General features: G+C 44.9%; 1 protein-coding gene across 1 annotated transcript; it reads right to left on the bottom strand.

The window, feature by feature from the left end:
- Positions 1–226: 226 nt before the first annotated feature.
- On the bottom strand, positions 227–19853 carry ATAD3A (ATPase family AAA domain containing 3A). Its single transcript, XM_068414384.1, has 16 exons — positions 19607–19853; positions 19066–19142; positions 18713–18814; positions 17278–17337; positions 16843–16912; positions 15206–15371; positions 14421–14490; positions 12567–12722; positions 12276–12332; positions 11680–11805; positions 10626–10750; positions 9491–9542; positions 8534–8604; positions 7457–7624; positions 6784–6892; positions 227–642 (listed from the first exon to the last, which is right to left on the bottom strand). Exons 1-16 carry the CDS (start codon positions 19815–19817, stop codon positions 463–465), a joined length of 1800 nt encoding a protein of 599 aa, XP_068270485.1. The 5' UTR covers positions 19818–19853; the 3' UTR covers positions 227–462.
- Positions 19854–20240: the final 387 nt, after the last annotated feature.

Below are 20240 nucleotides of genomic sequence, written 5' to 3'. Positions count from 1 at the left end.
CATAGAGAGATGAGCAAGGAGGTATGTCATGGGCAGGATCTGTGGAAAAGAGAGGAGAAATACCTCTGCTGGAGCACAAACCCTACAAAGTTCAACATATGGGAGTAGCGGTGTTCCCACAGGCCCGTATCACTGGGACACTCAGTACAGCATCAAATGGCTGAAAAGGGTTTGGAGTTTGGGCCTCTCTAGCAGGACAGGCCACACAGACTAACACAGTCAAGGGTATTTCAGCAAGGGGGTCCTTTAATACAGTTGCTTCTGCGTTACTTAAACCATTTTTTTTTCCGGTGCACTCTCAAAACATGAATCAAAGGCAGGCTGGGGCAGTGCCCCCTCCCTTGCACCAATGGACACATTTCTCTCAACACATGATTCCACCAAACATTTGCCCAAAAGGCCCTCACAGCTTTCACCCCTGCCCAGTTCCCCACACATGCTGGTCTGAAGCCTGCAGACTTCTCATACTGGTGTTCCTTTGGGGAAAGGCAGGAGTGGGTTTCTGCCAGCCCCTTTGCTTGCTTCAGCACCCTCCGTTTTCAGCCACTCCATCTTCTGTTTATGCTGCTGCACAGCATCAGCTACCCGAGCATCGATCATGGCCTCGGTAAGAACACCGTCCTCTGATGCATAAGCTGCAGCCTGGAGAGGCAAAGGCAGAAGAGACATAAGTTACTGATGGCAATTCCTAGAATCAGTGAAGATCTGAGACTGGTCCCTCTCTTTTGTTTTCTTCTCCACACACGTTTGCCCCCACACTACCCAGCACAACACCCAGTCTTGTTTTAAGTCAGTGGTGGCACCCATCACCATCAGAAAGCTTTTCCTTGATGCAGCTGTACCAAGACTGAAACACATCATCTGCCCAAGCACAGAGAAACATTCACAGCTACACTAAAGTCTCTGAGCTACTAAGCAGCACCTTTGCCTACCTGCCTCTGGATTCCTCGGGAGGCAAGATCTTTGCATTCAGAAGAGCCAAGGCCACAGGTTCATAATGCTGAACATAGCCAGTACGGTTAGGCTGCAGTCACTCTTGGCTTGCTTAAATTTCCTCTCCTGCTTTAGAAGTGCTGCACATATGAAGCCAATAAGGTAAAGAGTGACAGGGGCATATTGTGATTGAATTATTCCACCCAAGACAGAAACTGTTCAATGACGTAGACGGAAGAGAAGACAAACCCCATGGTGAGCTGTTGCACTAGTCAGTATCATCATGGTACTCACTAGCCCAGGCAGTAGATTATCCCTGCCTATTAGATCACTGCTACCTCACTGCAGGAGGAATAATTATTTCAAGAAATGGGCAAAAGTTATCCAAGTCAGTTTTCAACCCCCAGCCTACTTTCCAGCCCTTCCTTGGTAGCCCTTTTCATGGAACTGGTTAGATCACGACAGGTCTCCCTGCACAAACCATGTGTAACCATAGAGCTGGCAGGCGCTGGTTTTTACTGCAAGAAGCGTCAAAACAGATCCTTCCCTGTGCAAAACCTCTGTAATCCTTCCTTAAGGCAGCAGTGACAAGTTAGGCTGATGCTCATCCTTTCGAGTTAGGAGTAAACACTGGCTGCAGGCAAGGAGTGCAGAGAAAGAGGAGGTCTGCAAACAGAGAACTCCCTTTGCATAAAGGCACTTGTCCTGTGTTCAACCACAGAGCAGGAGGCAGCCTGTACACACCGGGGCAGGGACTCCCCACAGTCACCAGGAGAAGAGCACTCTTTCCATAACCTGCCACCACAAACAGTTACACAAGGTGTACCACAACATGACCCGTTCTCCTCTCACGGCTGTGAAGGGGGCACGGTGGAAAGGTTCTGTTCAGTCGCAGTCCCCTCTCTGACTCACCCCCAAAACCCACTCACACCCCTTTATATATTTTTTTTTTGCAGGATGTGACTGGGGACTTAAAGCTAAAAGGAGGCAGCACCCTTTTGTCGACGCAGCCCTCCAGCCAGGAGGATCTGGTGTTTTAAAATGGAGTAAGCACTTCCCTGGGATGTGCGTTGTGTGCCTCCACAGAAGAGGGAGGATGTCTCCCCTTCCTCCCTGCCACTGCATAGACCATACATCCAACGGTGGAAACTCCTGCAAAGCTGTGCAGTTCACGCTCTGTTGGTTTTCTCAATGACTTTCTATTTATAGAAAGCCTCAGGCCCTAGCTGTCAAGAAAGCAAATGGGAGAAGCAGCTGTCCCTTCTGGGAGTAGCTTGCACACACACACAAAAATGGTGCTGCGCTTCATTTATATTCATACCTCTGCCTTCTGCATGGACAAATTTTAACCCATTTCCTCCAGTGCAGCTATTCATGTTTTATAACTCAAATCCAATTATTAAATGATCTGAAAACACAAGTAGCTGGGGAGAAGCAGAGGGATGGAGCACAGATGACAAGTCCAGACTAGATGACCTAATGTTTCATTTCAGCCAAGAACCACGGTTTATTTTAACTTGGCCAAACTAATTTGTACCCTTTGAATCACATTTATAATGAAAACAGCTGCTCAAAAAAACCAAAACCACAAGCATCTCCCCAGCCCCTCCACTTATTTATAATGTCCTTCAGCTCAGACCACTATAGAAACATTAAATCCTTCCCATACCTTGGTCAAGCAGATGATTTTTTTATTATTATTTTTTAAATATAAAAAAGGTTCAGGGAGCAAAAAGGCATTTATGTCACTGGCACAAAAGGCAAGGAAATGACAGGGAGCTCACCTCTATCATTAACACTGGGACACAAGACTCCTGGGAATTCTCTTGAAGTGTTGCCAAAACAATTTTCCAGAGATTATGGCTTGGCACAGCAAAAGGTTGCTTTTCTGACGTTTTATCTAAAGCATATCAAAGGGTTTAAGTCCAGGGTGCAGAACCAGAAAGTCTGCACATTACTATAAACAGATCTGAAGGGAATTTTTAAGTGTGTAAATGCATCTAATCCATGCTATATTCATAAAGGATTAGATATGGGGAACGGAAAAGCACAAGGACAAAAGGGAATGCTCAGTCTTCTGCAGAAGAGATTAAAATGGATTTCTAGCATGCAGACTATTAGCTGTGCCAGACAGCAATATTTTTCCCAGCGCTAGAGGTTACACCCTCTGCTTTTCTGCATCTTATCTTTTCTGTTTGGTAAATTCAAGACAAACTGAGCCAGCCTGAAGCAACAGTGAACTAGAACTTCATGTAAAAGGCAGCAAATCAATTCCAAGGCCAGTTTATAGTGGAATTAAGCCTATGAAAGCTGCAGCTCTTGCTCAGGCTTCTAGTTTAACTGAGATGTTTTTGTTTAAAGCAATATTGGCAGAGCACGCCAAAACCATCTTCATGGGAAACGACTGTGAGGCCACAGGACAGCAGAGTGGGCACATGCTGCTGTTCTAGGTCACTCTCAGGAAGAGCTGACAGCTACGATGGTTTCTCCTTGTTCTGCTTCAGAACTTCGCTTTTTCCCAAAGCATCTCTGAGGTTCAGTTCTGGCCACGAGTGATGACCCCAGGCAAGCTAAGTAGAGCTGATGAGGATCCCAGCATCTCAAAACTCCATCAAGCCCATGATAAATACCTTCCTGTGCTCCCTGTCCATCTCCTACAGCACTTCTGCAGATTCAGGAGTGGAAGGAGGAGTAGCAACACAGATTCCTCATTGCCTTTCCTGGTACTACCTGTGCTTCGTGGGTGATTTGAGTAGGTGTCATCACATAGAGGTTGGGACTAGAATTGCAAGCAACAAACTCTTCCTGCCTGTGTTGTTAACTTGACACATTGCTTTGGGGAAAAAAAAGCAGCTGCAAGTAGGGAACTGAGTAGGAAGCCCAGATGTTCACCTTAACTAGAGTCACAGAAGAGGCTCCCTAAACCCTCAGGTTAAGCCCTTTCGTTGCTTCCTTACAGCTCTGCACATCCAAGGTGGACAAAGCTGTAGCTTGCAACTGATTAAAATTCAAGTGTGCGTTCACAAAGGTGCTGCTCACATCAGGTTATTCCCACATCAGCCATCTTTGCCACGCAGCATCTTGAGTCAACAGTTCAGTCATACAGAAATTTAAAAGACCCAACAGTTCAAGAGTCAACAGTCCTATCAGCAGTATATGACCACCTTACAGCTGTTGCACCCAGCTGAGGAAAGTCTGACAAGCATTTTCATGAGCCAGTTATGCTGGTTCATGTAGCCCCTACCTGGCCCCTCAGATCTGCCAGGACAACAGCGTAGCTATGCAGTTAACTTCTCTTGCCAAGCTATTTTTAATTGTGATCAGCTCCCTGACCCAGTTCATAGTACAGCCATCCAAAGAGGTGTACCAGCGCAACAGAGAGGATGGCAGGAAGGCAGGAATACGAGGCAGGACTAACTCTGCCAGAAATGCTTGTCAAACTGCAGCCTTAATCCATTCCCTGATAGGAGAGAGCATTGTATCAGCTACAAAGGTACCTATAACAAGCTGTTAGCGCTGACCCAGGCCCCAAAATACCGATACCATTCAAGAGAAAAACTTGGGTTCAGAGCACTTAAACCACCTGCTTACAGAGAGGTAATCACAGCTACTCAAGTGCCATACCCTGAATGCTTTACAGAGGCAAAAACAAAGGCAGGTGTTAACAAGTCTCGCCACGGTCAAAAGACAGTGGGCTGAACCTGGCATAAATGCAGCCTTCTGGAAAGCTCTAGTCAAGCTCCAGTCAGCTCCAGCTCCAAATTCCTTGACCCAATGACTGAAAAAGAACCCTATGGTAGCACTTGGGATCAGCAGCTCTGGCAGGCAGCTCCCAGGGCAGCGTTCAGCAAAGATCTTACCTGGTTTTGGATGCCCTCACAAACCTGCAAAAAGCCTGTGCTATTTTAACACTGACCCACAACACACCATAGTTCCTTTCTTGATCAACAAGGGATAAGATATGAACTCCTCTGTTTCAGAACACCAACAACTTTGATTTTGACACAGAAGCAGCTTCTTGCAGCTTCTACATCAAAACAATTCATATCTTTTTGCCCACCCTCTCCTGCTTTTTTTTTTCCAAAGCCCTTTGACTGTTTTATGACAGCAGAGAGGAACATAATCTCGGGCTGCAATTTTACACAGAATCTTGTTAAAAACTCTGGCACTATGAGGTACATTTTAAAAAGTGATCAGGGCAACAACACTAAGGAATTAGTCACCCCCACCTTATCCTTTAAGTGATCCTGAAGGACAGGAAAATGATAAAAGCTGAGGTCATTCCCAGGGAGTAATGACAAGCTAGGAGATAAGGGGCGATAAAAAGCAAAGCTGATAAAAAGCAAAGGATCATTTATCACAACTTTTTATTACAGGAAATGCCTGTCAGCAAAGCCTGTCACCTACATGGGTAAGGGGGTTCTCTTCTAAATGAAGAGAAATAAAGAAATTCTATGACAATTAGTGGTCTACTTTCTCTCACACATCACCATCACTCAGTTTAAGAGTCTTTATCCTGGGTTTCAAAACCAGAAGCCCACAAGCAGCACAGCTGTACTTGGAAAAAGTGAAGCCACAATGTACGGGCTCTGTGAAAGGCAGAATGACCCAAGATTCTGGTCTTTCCTTCACCCTGTCTGCTCTCCAGAATGGTGTCTGAACACATGCCAGTTGGCCACCGTGGCAGTCCACCTAACACCCACCAATGTGCACTACCTCTCTGAATCCCAAACACTTGTTGAGCATCTTGCTAAGCTTCTTGACTGAACTGGTAACAATACTAATCTGGTACGTTTTCAGGCAGTTAGAGAACAGAAACAAATTAAAAATAAATAAAGCTTCATATACATTTTCAGATGACAGCACACATTTTGAAACATGTTTGAATAATACAAAATTCACATAGTTAAATTAACCAGCTGTGTGCTAACATACAAAGAATAAAATAAGAACTAACAGCACTCAAACGGCTGCTTTGGACCTCAGCTCACAACTACTGCAGTTAAATGGATTAGAAAGGATAAATACTTTCCACACCTTAAAGGGTAGAAAAACAGCAGTGGAGGAATGAAATGCACAAGCTTTATAAAATGTTTGTGAACTGCTAAACTAAATTTAAAATAACAAACAACTTTGTTTTTACAACACCTGAAAGGAAGCCGACGTTAGTAAATTACGTGACATACAATTTGGAGGTATTCCTTAAATTGATATTACTAGGTTAGTTTATAAAAATACACAATCCAGTTAAGAAACTGGCAGCTGTGACAAAACAAGGTGCGAGCCTGATTAAAAAAGAGTGCTTAAGGTTGTTGAGCATGTGAACAACTGCACTCAAAGTAATTGCATTTCTTATTTCTACATAGGTACCATGTAGCAGTACCTAGTCTTTTCAGCTCCATTTCCCAGTTAGTTTTGTTCCTTCAATTACTCAAGTTGCACTAAAAAAGTGTTTAGAACAAAGCAGGGCAGAAGGATGATGTTTCAGTGTCCTAATGCTGTCACATCTATGGGCAACACCACCAGGCATCTCTTCTACTGAGCTTCTTGAGCTGGAACATGAGTAATGGCCAGCACAATTTGCCCAAACCCATTCCTAACTCGTTTGCTGCACTTCAATTCAGTAAGGGATTTCCCATTAGTGATTATAATAACTGTTCCTATTTATGAGCCGAGGAATTACGCTGATATTCTGACACCCACCCCAGAGCTAGCAGCATTCTAGTACTACCATACAGACATAATGAAACTTCCAAAGTGAGACAAGATCTGAGACTCCAACATCAAACACTCAAACCTTCCAAGAAGGGAAGGGGAACCAAGAAGCCCAGTGATAAAAGCCCTACTCACCTGCCACGCCACAGCAAGCTGAGAGATCTCTCGGCCAGACATGCCCTCTGTCAACCTGGCAATCTCCGAGCACTTCTTCCCATAGTCAAACTGGGCCAGCTTCAAACGCCTAAAAAGCAGAAGAACAAGGATTAGTTTACATGTAGCCACACGACAGGACAGGAGGGTGAGGGAGTCAGAGGGAGGCTTTGTAAAGAGCAACACTTACAATGAAATCAAAGATCAGATCGGATCAATCTCTGTAGAAAGATCCAGTCTGAGTACAAAAGTTGTTCTCCTGGGCTCAGAAAGCCCCATTTTGTGGCACAAAGAAACGTGTGTACCTGGATTAAGACCAAAAAAGTGCAAGACTGCACAGCACACAAGGGAACGAGTCACTTGGTCTGATTTGTCTCTGTTAAGCCAAGCAAAGACAAGTGCTTGAATATGAGGAGTTCCAACAGTGTTCCTACTTGCATTATTGCCTCCAGTGCAGCAACTGGTCTCCTAAATTTTAAGGGCACAACAAACCATGGCACGAAATTCTAGGATGGCGTCTCTCCAACTCTTATCTGTACTACTTGTTTAAAGTGGGTTTACAGATAGTGTGACAGAATATACAGAAAAGGAGATGAAGAAAACAGTAAAAGAAAGAGAATCCTATAGGGTGGGAGAGTTCTGCAGGGATACTCACTGTTTACCCTCTGTGGCTGGCTTCAAGACATGCCTATCAAAATACATTCTCACAAGCCGCTCCCGTTCTTCTAGCTGGGGCAGATCAAAGTTCACCATTTCATCTATTCGGTCATTGATGGCCCAATCAAATTGCTCAGGCTGGTTGCTTGCTAAAACAAGCATAAACCTGGAATTATGAAACAAGAGAGGAGAGACTGAAAAACCCATAAAAATAAAAGTCAACGAACCAGTCTGAACATTGGGAACTGCCATGGGGAGTATCAGGCTCAACACCTTGTTTTCTAGCAATCTACTCATTTTGGAAAGGCGCACAAGAAAGGACAACTTTTCTTGTTGGCTCAATTTCTTTGCAAAAGGACAGGTTTAACAACTAAGTAAAGTTCGCACACACATAAAAAAAAATCAAATCAAAGATTATTTGAAAAAGGTCGAGGAAAGGTTACCTCTCTTTATTATGATAGCCAGGAAATGGCTCTTGTTAAACTCAGCAGTGCTGAGATTATGAAACACCCAGCCAGTATCAACCCTGCATTCTCTTCTGTGATACTGATTATCATGGGCCCAATACTGTCCTTGTTTAAACAACAGTAACTGGTCAAGAAAGAGAATGTACTCATTAAGGCAATCAACATGTTCAAATACCACCCCTGTTTCAGCAAAGAATTCCCCTACAGTGCTGGAAGGGAGCCACACAATATGGATGACATATGAAAGGGAACTGCTCACCACCACATACCACACGCAGGGGAAGTGTTGTCCTGGAAGGCAGTTCAAGATCCCTTTTGTACATCTGCTAACGTGGGCCAAACAAACACCCTTTTTACAAGCACTGACCTCTGCCCTGTGTACAGCCCTTCTGAGTTCTAATTTCCAGGTCCCAGGGAAAGATAAAGGAGCAGCAAGCTACATTCAGTATATAAACTGAAAAGGGGATATTCTCTGCAGATTTTTTTCAAGCCCTTAGTAGCACAGATCATACGTTTCCAACTTTCATTTGCACACCACAGGCCCTTTACAGACTTTCCTCAATTCAGGGAAATACCAGCTGCTGTAGGGGCTGAAACTGGACACTCACTTGTTGCTGTGCTGCCCTGTTCTGTGCAGGAATGCATTTAAAGTTGCTCTGAGATCTTCACTGATTTTCTCCTGCAAAGATGAAATCCAAAGGAAGATCAACTGCTTGGGGACCTAAGACAGGTCACAGCTTTAAGCAGCATTATTGACAAAGTGAGTTCCATTATTGTCAAGCATTTGCATTACAGCAGAATCCAAAGCACTGTAATACCTTGAAAAAAAAGGATCAATTTAAATACCCAGGAAAAAGGTTAGGAATGAAAGCTTCCAGCAGAGAAATTAAATATTTGCCCACAGTCATTCAGTGATTCTCTTGATTTCAAACCCAAGGCACCAATCACTGGCCCAGGTGGTTTTCCCTGCTGAACACTATTTTAGCTGGGAAGTCCAATAAGATACTTAAGAGGAAAATAAGCCACAGCAAAGAATTCACACATTCAAAGTAATCTTCTAGGGATAGCTCTTTAAATAGACCAGATTCAATGTACAATATGGTGACTTACTTTGAAAACATAAATCATTTGTACAGAAGAAGATGCTAGTGTAGCTTTGTGCAAGTACTGAAAAGCAGTTCTGTTATGAAAACCTCCCAAGATAAATATCTGTTGGGACAAAAAAAACCCTGCAGGGTACCAGCTCTGCAGTGAGGACAATCTTCTCTTGTTTTCAAGACACACCTCTCTATTTCCTACTGCCCAGTCACCTGCAAAACCTCCAAAAAGATGATGTCACCCGTCTTTTGCAGGGAGGAATTCTCAAGTCAGTCTTGAGATGCTCATTCCATCCAGCTGCAAGGCACTAATTTCTTGTCACTGCATCACTTCATCAGGTGAGCAGTAAGGCACCGGCCAGGTTTAGCCTTTTGCCCGTTGAAGCCAGCTAATCAGGTTAAACAAGGCGGCTGTGGGCTGACTAACTCTGCAGCATACACAGATAACAGACACAGAGAAGTACTTACTGTTGCCCTCTTCCGCAGAAATGCATCTGCTTCATCCACAAACAGCAAGAGGCTGTAAAAGGAAAGCACTACACAGTAACAGGAGACAGGTAAGTGAGGCTCAAACGGGTAAGGATTCTCCTGTCCCACTACCAGGCACCCACAGCTGGGACCAGCTGTAAGCCCAAAGCTTACAACTCTGCAAGTTTTGGTTTTTTTTTTTCAAAGGGGAAATAGAAACATTAAGATGATGAATGCAGCAAGGATTAAAACAGACACTGCAAGATAATGTCCATCTAAAGCAATCAGAGAACACGTAAATCACCAGTTAGCCACATTTACAGAAGACCTGCAATCAAAACCACACAAAAAGAAACCAAACTGACGCCCACTGCAAGCTCCCTATTGAATTTTAATATCCTGGCTGGACAAGCTACTTCTTAGTTACCTCTGGACTACACAAATCCATTTACATTAGTGTCAACAAATTAACTACGTACTCTTACAAAACCAGGGAGTCAAGATTTAGCCTCATCACAAATGCTTTTCTGCAGAGAAAAGTTTTCTTTTAAAGGTGACTGAAAAAGCACAGCAGCTAACGTCACTGCCTTTAGCATGCCTCCCCCCATCCTCTTTTATTTCTTATAGTTTGCTACTTCTGCTTGAGACCCAGAAGTAAACAAGAAGCTGGACACTTATCAGACTCTAAAATCTGAGCAATTGTAACAGGGAACATAATATCCAAAGAGTGTAAACACCTGGTTACACCTCCATATGTGCTAAGTCTTCTAACTACTGTCAGAAAACTAATCACTCTGAAAGACATGTGTCCCAGCCTTCAAGTGGGCAGCATCTCTCCACCTGCCTGGTGAGATCAGCAGAGAATCAAGCTATGACTGATCTGGAAAATCTGAAGTAAACAAGAAGGGTTTGAGGGAGCCCAAGAGCAAAAGCTTTCAGTCTTTTAAATATTATTAAGCAGCAAGAATTCACCCATTCTAGGAAAACTTTAGGAGATGTTATGCCTGGTCAGCGTTACCTCATCTGTGCAAGAGTATCACTCAATAACAGAGATCAGGGGTCTGAACTACATCGTTGCAGTGAGTTTCTTTGAGCAAACAAAACAAATTAAGGATTCAGAAGAACCTCTACTTACCCTCTCCTACTGGTGTTTGCCCAGTCGAAGAGTTTATGCATGGCAGTAACTCCCTCCCGCCCCATGGGGGCCACGTCGCCACCCGTCATGATGGCATAATCCATGCCTGAGTGCACAGCTAATTTCTGCAAGGAATCAAAAACAGGGGGTTAAACACTCTCTTTCACTGCAAGGCCACTGAAGATGAGGAGGGAAATAAAAGTAGTTTAGTCCTATCAGCATGCTTATTTGCAGAGGGTAAGTATGCTTTTAGAGAAGAGACTACTGCTTTAGTTGCTTAAGGGCAGCTTTTAGCATCGCTGTGAACAGGAATGAAAGATGGAAGAGTAAGTCTTTTGGCAATGCACGAAATTTTAATGCTAGAAGGCACTGCCGAGAGTTCTTAGATCTTCTTTAACTTGTGCATTGTCCTAGACCTGTCCCCCTCTACTGGCTTTAGAAATCCAAACGAGGTGGCATACTGTCAGAGTAGGCAGCAAAAAATCTATTGGGATATGGGCTTAATGTATTGATAGAGAAAAACACATTCAACTTGCATCAGCACGTCAAATCTGTCACCGTTAAACAAGTATATAAAACCTCAAATCTAGTGGACAAGCACTGAAGAGCAAGTCAGAAATCAAATCCTGACTCAAATCCATGCAAAAACCATCCTGGCAGCACATGTGCACAGTGAAGCCACACCTGTCTCTTCTCTGCCCCGGGATTAGTAAGCGACAGCAGGAAAGACCCTATTTAGATAAGTGCATAAAATTGAGAGGTGGAAATGAGACAGCAGGCTGGGGTTGCAATTTCATAAGTCACAGTTGTCAAGTGCCTCTTCCAGATGGAAGGGCTCTTCTGCCTACGCTTAGCACTAAAATCCAAGTGACTGTACTAATTCAGAGTTGAAGCAGGCTGGATGCCCTTTCCTCCCTTCCCAACAGAAAAACAAGAACACAAAGTTTATGCAATACTACAGCAACAGATTTCAGACTGGAGAGGGTGCTTAGACCCTGAAGTTTTCAGAGCACCCTGCATCGTGCAGGTTGTCAGAATCTTGGCAGGGTTTTACCTTGGCAAAGAGCGTCTTTCCAGTGCCAGGGGGACCGTACATAAGAATATTCCTGTAGAGGCTTTTGTTCTTTTTTGTATTTCTCGTTGCTATGGCAATGTCTCTCACACGTGCTTCTAACTGTGGCTGCAAGAAAAGGGTTAAATTTAAGGAACAGAAAGTACCAAGAGACTTGAATTTATGAGGTTCACAGATCAGTACCAGCAAGTAGGCAGCACTCCTACAGTCTCAAGCTTTTAAGCCTTAACTTCAGCTGCTTATTACTTCAGACCAGGGTCTATTCCCCTTCTATGTCAGGATTTACTCACTTTAAAGTTCTGTCCACTTGGCTAAAATTCTTTCAAAAGAAAAAACAGCAGCAGGACAAGGATGAACTAAGTCTTCCAACTGCTTTGCACAGAGGAAAAAAGGTTAAGAGAGTGCTTAATGCACGTCACACTGAACACAGCTTATTTACCGTCTCAGTGCCCCAAGGGTGCTATGTCTCCAGAATTACTGGAATTACAGCTTTTGAAGTGAGTGTAAGGGAACAGCCTTTCTTATTTAGATTCCAAAGTCATCCTTCACAGACCAAGATAGCAAATTAGAGTACTCACACTGAGAACAACTCCTTCAAGGGCATCCTGAGCCTTGCTGGTAAGACGCTTACCAACCTAGAGAGGACAAATTCAATTACTGACACGTAGAAACCAACCACAGCTTTGACAACTCACCTGGACAAAAAGGTCATATGAAATGACAATGAGCTCAGCCCACCTATGCTATCTCTAACAGTATGTTTATTCACAGACCCATGGACAGATCCCTGCCTGACACAAAGAGCTGCAAAAGGAGTTTTGCATCCTCATGGCTGAGTGCAACACCAAAAAAAAGAAGCTAAAATTTACCTTGATAGGATGCTTCAGTGCCTCCAGCACAGTAATGCGTGAGGTTTCTCTCACCAGGGAAGGTTTGCCCAAACGTGCTTCTATGTATCGCCCTGCTACTGCCGTGGCATTCTTGGCAGAGTAAACACCCACTGCCAGCAGGGTTAGGCCTGCCACCTGCAAAGAAAAGGAGAAGGATTAGGAAGAACACTTGGCAAGGCAATGCTGTTGTGTGTAGCATGTCCTGTGGTGGGGAATTAAGATTCAGGACAAATGCTGACCACTATGTGTTTATTTTTGGTAAGATGTTTTACACCTGTTCAGACAGTCAAGTGCTCACACTTCCTACTCATGGGGGCATTTAGTGCTCTTGCATCTTGCAGTGTGAAAGGCAAAGGAAGCACAAGTAATGCATATCGTCATGTATCCAGAAGTATGTACTCTCTGCTCAATGTGCATGGCTTTTCAGACCTTTATCTGAGTATGCATTAAGACAAGCAGCCATCAGGCTTTGCTACAAACCAGAGGTATAAGCCTCCTAGGAGAAAACAGTATCTCCCATAATGCTGAAGCTTTAGCTTCCAGTGTTATGAATAAAAGCACATTGGGGAAGTGGTGTGGTTTGGGATTTCTTTCAGGTATTCTGTGCAAGCAGTTAAGAACCTTAAAATAACTGGCTAATTCTTACCTTAGTCATTTTTCAAAGCAACAGGAAATATAAGTTCCAGCTGTGTTATCTCCTTTCCAAAAATATATGTACTTTCTTTTTTTTGTCCCAAATTCACAAGACAAGAGCTTGTCAGAAGCAAAAATGACCATAATGCAGGAAACTGGTATCTGGGTCAAGAGAATATTGAGCTAAAAGCAGCAAGCACTAATCTACAAAAGGCTCTGAATACTGCAGGCATTCCAGGTACAGCCTACAGATGACAAAAGGGTCCACTAAAAGCATGTCTTGTTCTCCCCAGCACAGTCAGGCAAAGTGTCCTTTGTATCAGCCTGTGTGCTTAAAAATGGAGCCTGGAGCAAATGGTAGTGACTGACTTAAAGCAAAATGTCCATTTTAACAAGCCATGCCACTAAAAATATATTTTCACTGTAAAGTTTTGTTGTAACTAGTACACTAAGAAACAACTTTATGTCCAGCCACTGCCACGCTCTTTTGTCCTGTGAAAAGATGCTGGTCCAGCTTTTAATCAACTTATTTAGCACACAAAACAGTTCTCCAAGTGCCCTCTAGGCTACATCAAAATTAGATATAAAGTTATGAGATAAGCAGCAAAGCGGGTTTTAGATTATGATGCCCTGCAAGGTCTTGAAGTTTCAGAGACTACGAGTGCTCCTTTATAGATGAAAATGGTACCCTCAGGCTCCCTGATCACAGAGAGCTGACAGCCTGCCATCCACCTGGGATGAGAGCAGCAGGCAAGCTCTGGGCAGCTAACTTGGGGGGAAGAAACTGCAGCTCAGAGACAGAATGCATGCAGAAGGGGAGTACTGAAGACTTCCTGTGGCCTTAAAATCATGTCCCTTAATATTATAATATAAAAACAAAACCTAAGCTTTCATGATGTATCTCTATTTTCTGCGGGAGTGTTCTCAGAAATTTTTTACTCTAAGGGGTACAAGATCAAAATTTTTTTTAGACCGTTGGTTTAGAGGGAAACTAATTATCTCTACAGAGAGAACGAGAATTAATTTGAATAAAAATCTGAAGCACAGTACGCCTTAAATGAGGGCTGTGCAGAGCACTAAGCGAGCAGCAAATTCCCACCAGGGTTCACAGTTTATAAACCCATCAGAGCAAGGAGTCAGCTTCACACACATTTACACACAGCCTTTTGTGCAAGTTACAGGTACACATCGCAGCCTTACCGTGGCCGTAACTTTATCCCAGTCTGTTACAAAGGCACGGAATCCTTCCCCAAAGAGCGTCCCAGCTGTCCTGTGGTAAGCAAACAGCAAGGCAAGCAGGAGAAGAGAAAGGGATTTCAAATACTGAATCGAAACAATTTACAAGACAACTTTATAACGATCTTCTTCAGAACCAACCAAAGCTGACTGAGGGCTCACTGGGGACTGCAACATGAACAAACACAGCAAATACATTTATAATCATCTGATGTCTACACCTGATCTGGGATTAAATCCAGAAGAGCATTTGGCATTAAGACTGTATCCATTTCTTTCTTTAATACATTATTGGTGCTGAACTGTAATAAAATTCATTTAATTCTAAAGTTTTTATCCAAACCCTCAGAAGACCTGAAATTAACAAATTGCAAATCTAAATGCTCACCCCTTTGGACAGACTGCTTTATACCTTTATGGCATATGTTCACAAACCGAAAGAACTCTGAGAGTTTTCAGAATAATTGAGTCTCAGTCTTAGTAAATAAGGCTTGAGGGAATCGGTTAGAAAAATTGTATTAAATTCACAACTCTACAAATAGTCTCTCTGGTTCACATTCAGATCACAGTTAGCAAGACAAGAGAGGGTCCTCTAACATAATTCCTGTTGTTCAGAGTACAAAAGTGTACTAACTAACTTCTGATACTCCTCAGAGCTTAGAGGAATAAACAGCAAGGTTTCCTACATGACAGGAGAAATCTGCACAAGCAGCAAGGCAGCCCACACCCTTCTCTTGGCTTGCACATACTTGAGAGACTCCAACACTGTCTGGCGATGTTCAGCAGCTTTTAAGCGGATCTGCTCCCGGATGATGTCTGCGTTCTCCCGCTCAGCCTTGGCACGGGCTCTGGCCTCTGCCTCCACGCGCAGCATTTCGTTCTTGTGCCGCAGCTCCATCTCTCGCTCTACAGTAGCTTAAAAAAGAAAAAAGCAGAGAAGAGGACAATCTTTTGGACTGGCTCAATCCCAGGTAGCAGGCGGGTGAAAGAGATGCGTTGCTTCATCCCGGCTTCACAACAGCCAGATGGTCCCATAGCAGCAGATTTCAAGATCTTAACTCCCTCCCAGCCTCCCCCAAAAGGCAGCCAACCAGCACAATATTCCAGAAGACAGACAAGGAGTTTTCACTCTGTGCTCAGAGGGATTACACACCAAATAGGTGGCCTTCTCTAGACAGTACACTGCAAGATGATAATCATCCTTCAGTTCTGGAAGTTTTTTACCAGAAAAATTGCTCAGGGCAAACTCTAGCCAGAGACAAGCTAGACAATAAGGGATAAAACAACAGAGAGGGGGAGAATCACAGTGCTAAGCACTGCTGCTGCTCATCAACATCGTTTCAGAGAGGAAGGGTGACACACTAGAGACAACGAAGGACAACCCTGGGCCAGTACCTACACACAGTGTAACATACACCACTTGCAAGAAAAGAAGCAAAACTGAGTTGCCTGTAAAATGCTGTCCCAAACAGGAGTTTGGAAGCACTGTTACTTCAGACACACAGAATTGCAACAGGCACGTTAAGATTGATGTGAATGGCGAATGAACAACCCAGCAGATGAGGGCTTCACAGCCAGCACCCTCTAACTTCAGTGTCACTGCAAGAAATCCTGCCTGGACCACCCAGCTACTCGATACCCGACACCCATCTTGATACCCAAATGCTGGACAGGATACCTTGACATTCCTATCTTGGTGCCTGTGAGTAGGTGGATACTACAAGAGTAAAATCACCCTCCTGCACGGTTTCACCACTGAACTTTGTGACGTGGTTGCTACAATACTGCCCTCAAAAGGTACCGACGAACACTGACGGTAGACTAGATGGCAGCAAGAAGTGGACAACACAGCAGTCCACCTCTGTGTACAGAGGTCTTGTGCACCAGCTGAGTCCCACTGGAGCTCCACAAACCCAGTGATTCTGGCAATTCCACAACAACGAAAAGAAACAAAGCAAGTTTCAGACTAAAATGTCATTACTCAGCTTTTATTTTCTACAGGAAACAGTGAACGGAGACTAGGTGACACAGATTCAACCGTTCCTCCCAGGAGCTATTTTGTTTCTCTTCCCTCCTCAAAACTGGTTCAATTTTAGATTGCCTCAGTATAAAATAAGAATTTCAGCTGCTACATCAGGAGATGCTGACAGTTCATTGGGAAATCCAAGTACCACAGGGCAGACGCTTAGCAGTGCAACTTACAAAACTAATCTTGGAAGCAATTGGTAGTTCTAGCACTGCCAGGATTTACCTGTTACCTGCCAACATGACATTAACACATCACTCTAATGGAGCATCAACCAATATGGACAAGGAATCAAAGATCAGTGCAGAGAACTCATCTGCCCATCCTCTGTCACTAGATAAAGAAAAATCACTAGCTTACCACGCCTCATGGCTTCCTGCTTCTGTACAGATTCCTCCTGCTTCCTCAGATTCTCTTCATTAGCAAGTTGCTACAGGCAGAGATGACAGCAGAAGATGCGTTAAAGTTGTAAGAACTCGGTCAAGTAGGTATTTGTGTAAGCTTAAGTACTACAAATGTTTTCAAGAAGCTAGTGCTTAGGTTGGAGTGCATTCTTCCTCTCCCCATCTCCCAGCTTCATACTCTTAATCCCACGCTCCTAGCTGCTTTGTCCTCATTCCCGACCTTTGATTTGCCCAGCCAGTGCTGTTGATGCCCAGCAAACAGGACAGATGAAAGGCACCGTGTCTAGTGGCCACCTGGCCAGCACTATTGGGTACAGTTACAGATCACCACTTTGACTTAAGAAAGCTACTACACAGCTCCCAGCTGGGTTAGAGAAGGAAGCTATCATACCTGCTGTCGCATCTGTTCATCGTAGCGCTGCCTTGCCAATTTGTCCTGGTATTGAGCTCGCTTCAAAAAAAAAAAAAAGAGTACTCAGAATATAAATTAGGCATTTAAGAGAACCTAGTCCTGAGGGCAATGAGGTTTGGAACATGTGGGGGAAAAAACAAAATAAAAAATAAGTTTGCCCAAGTTTGGATATGAACAGGGCAAAGTTTGGGGCAAAACAGTCTCAGTCAGTACCAAAAACTCCTCTATGCTGAAAAATCTATATAGTCTGACTTCATTTTAAGGTATCACAGATACAAAAAACAAAGAACAAGTGTTTCTTGGCCCAGAAAAGGAAATTTACTTTAATGGGAAAAACAAGATTTTCATGTTCTAAAACACATTATCTGGACTGGCGATTGCAGGCAACAGAACTGTCAAGACATGCTGCCTGTCAGATGAGCTCTGTTTCTGATTGATTTTCTTGTTTCTCGTTAATTTCTCTCATCGATTTCCCACTGCAACTGGCAAATAAACCCATGTCACCTCCACTCAACTGAACATGGTCTGAGGGCCCATACCCATCAGCAAGGAGGACTCTGTACAAGGGAGATTATTCTCTCTTGCAAATACACAGACAGCAGAAGAGCTTGCAAGTTATCTCCTCAACATCTGTAAAGCCTGGCACTTCAGAGGTAAATCATGACCAAGTTTGCTTTCACTTCAAATGATTCCCTGTGAACTGCAGGAGTTCAAGAGCTAACTCATGAACAGGGCAGATGACTGTGAAGCCTGTTTCCTGAGCCAGCCCCGTTCAAAGTTCAAACTTTGATGGTATAAAAAGCAACATGTGCCAAATAAGCAGTTCTAGCTATCTTCTCAAGCTAGACATTCAATTAGAATTAATCAATCCCCTAATTTCCTGTGCTCTCAAAGTAAAGAGTCACCATACATCAGCTATTAGCATAATAGATTTCCCTGATTTCAGTATTATTGCCATTTCAGTAACTCATGCTAAAACACACCAGAAAGCACCAGCATTGCTCACAACACAGCCTCTGGTAACTCTCAGATTTGCATCACTTCTCCTCTTAAGGTTTTTTTTCTGTCTAAAAGATCAAACTTGGAAGAAACAGGGTTGCAGGCTACTTAAGACTGAAATCCAAATAACTTGAGACATTTCATTGCCCAGGCTAACACATATAAGCCAGCAGCCTTCAGCCTTTTAATACCATCAGCTGTTAGACACAAACAAGTGTATCTCAGCATGTTCAATCGCACTTCCCTGATAATTCCTTTATGAAAACTTCAAAGAGCACACAACATGAGTAACTGCTACTACCAGTCCCCTTTCCCCCGCCCCCCCAAAAGGGACAATTAATGCATTGTTGCCTTTTCCATAAAGGAGGACACAAACAAGGTCTCCCATCACTTGGCTTCCCCCTCATTCCCTTACTGCTTGATGCTGTTTTGTTTCTTCACTGAGTGTTTTTCGTCTTTCTTCTGCTTGCACCCGTATCTGCTCATTCTTCAGTTGTTCTATGGCAGCTTCGTACTCCTATTAAATAAAGAGATAATCATGAGAAATGAGCTCAATACGTCATCTGATAGAGAAGTGCTAGTGACAATTATATTCCAAGAAATCCATCTGTAATCAGAGTGGTACCCTGCAAAGCTGACCAACAACACGAGAAAGCGAAAATACGATCATAAAGTATGATTGTACGAAATCTCATAATTAGCCCCCCAGAAACCTGGCAGTTGCCTGAGGCGGGCTGGCTGTACAACACATGATGAGTTCCAACATACCTTCAGTTTTGCTTGCTGTTCCAGCTGCAAGGTCTGCTCTTGCATCTGCGCAAGACTAAGAGCATCTTTGGCATGGCCTGAAAGTGACAGTGGGAAGTGGTTATCGAGAGCACAAAGGTGTTTTCTCAAGCAAGAAAACGCTCAGTCTATTCAATCCAACCTGGCCCTACCTGAGCCTGTGTAGGGCACAGCTCTGAAGCCGCCCGTGCCCCCTCCGTGCCCACAGATACTCAGACACCTTCCCAGCACACCCGTGATCCAAAGTCAACAGGTCTACCCTGCCGAGAAGGTGCTCCAGTACCACCCTCTCCCTTCAGAGGCCCCGGAGGAAGCGTTCAGAGGAAGCCACCGACCCGGAGGGCCGACCTCGGGGCCCTATAAGCCCCTGGCACGGAGCAGCGGCCCCGGGCGAGCGCGGCAAGAGCCGGAGGCTGCCGAGGGCAGCCGACAGGACCCGACAGGGCGCGAGGTACCGACTAACGGCCGCGAACCTAGGGCACCGCGAGCGGCGAGGCGACCCCCGCCCCAGCCCCTCACTCACGGGACGCGTCCAGCTCCCGCGCCGCCTTGGCCGCCCGCTCCAGGCCCGTGGGGTCGAAGTTGCTCCATTTGTCCTTGGGCGGCTGGCGATCCCCGGTGCCGCTGCCGCCGCCGCCCGGGGCTGGCGGGAGGGTGATGCCGGTGGCGCCGGGCGCCGCGTCCCCACCGCCCGCGGGGGCCGCGCCGCGGTTCAGCCCGAAGAGCCACGACATGAGGCGGCCGGCGGCACGGGCGCACGCGGAGGACGCGCCGCTCCCCCGTCACCCCGCGCGCGTGCGCGGCGGCGGCCTCCCATTGGCCCGGGGCGCGGTCGCACGAAGTTGCGTCACCAGCGAGACGCCGCGCCTCTGTCACGCGTCTTCTGATTGACGGAATGACGCGGCGGGCTCGGGCAGGGAGCGGAACGCGATTGGCTGTGGGGGAGGCGAGTGGGCGGGACCGCTGGGCTGGGGTACGGGGAGCGGAGGAGGACAAAGCATGGCGGGCGGCGCGCGCCTCCATAGCAACGGGAGCGCGGCGGCGTTGCTAAGGGCAGGGCAGGGAGCGGGCCCATGGGTGCGCTGTACAGATGAGATGCTTAAATAGCCCTAGAAATCATTAGGCTTTAGTTAAAAATAAATGTTTAGTTTAACTTA

The sequence above is a fragment of the Nyctibius grandis genome, chromosome 17 (genome assembly GCF_013368605.1).
Source record: "Nyctibius grandis isolate bNycGra1 chromosome 17, bNycGra1.pri, whole genome shotgun sequence".
NCBI lineage: Eukaryota > Metazoa > Chordata > Aves > Nyctibiiformes > Nyctibiidae > Nyctibius > Nyctibius grandis.
The sequence above is the reverse complement of the archived record's forward strand: the minus strand, read 5'-3'. Positions and strand labels throughout refer to the sequence as shown.

Bases quoted from the DNA above. Each gene is read 5' to 3' on its own strand.
- ATAD3A (XM_068414384.1), bottom strand. From the start codon at position 19,817: ATGTCGTGGCTCTTCGGGCTGAACCGCGGCGCGGCCCCCGCGGGCGGT. The intron at 17,338-18,712 runs GTAAGGGAATGA...TTTTTTTTGAAG, and splicing joins AAACAAAACAGCATCAAGCA to CGAGCTCAATACCAGGACAA. The intron at 16,913-17,277 runs GTATGATAGCTT...CTCTGCCTGTAG, and splicing joins ATGAACAGATGCGACAGCAG to CAACTTGCTAATGAAGAGAA.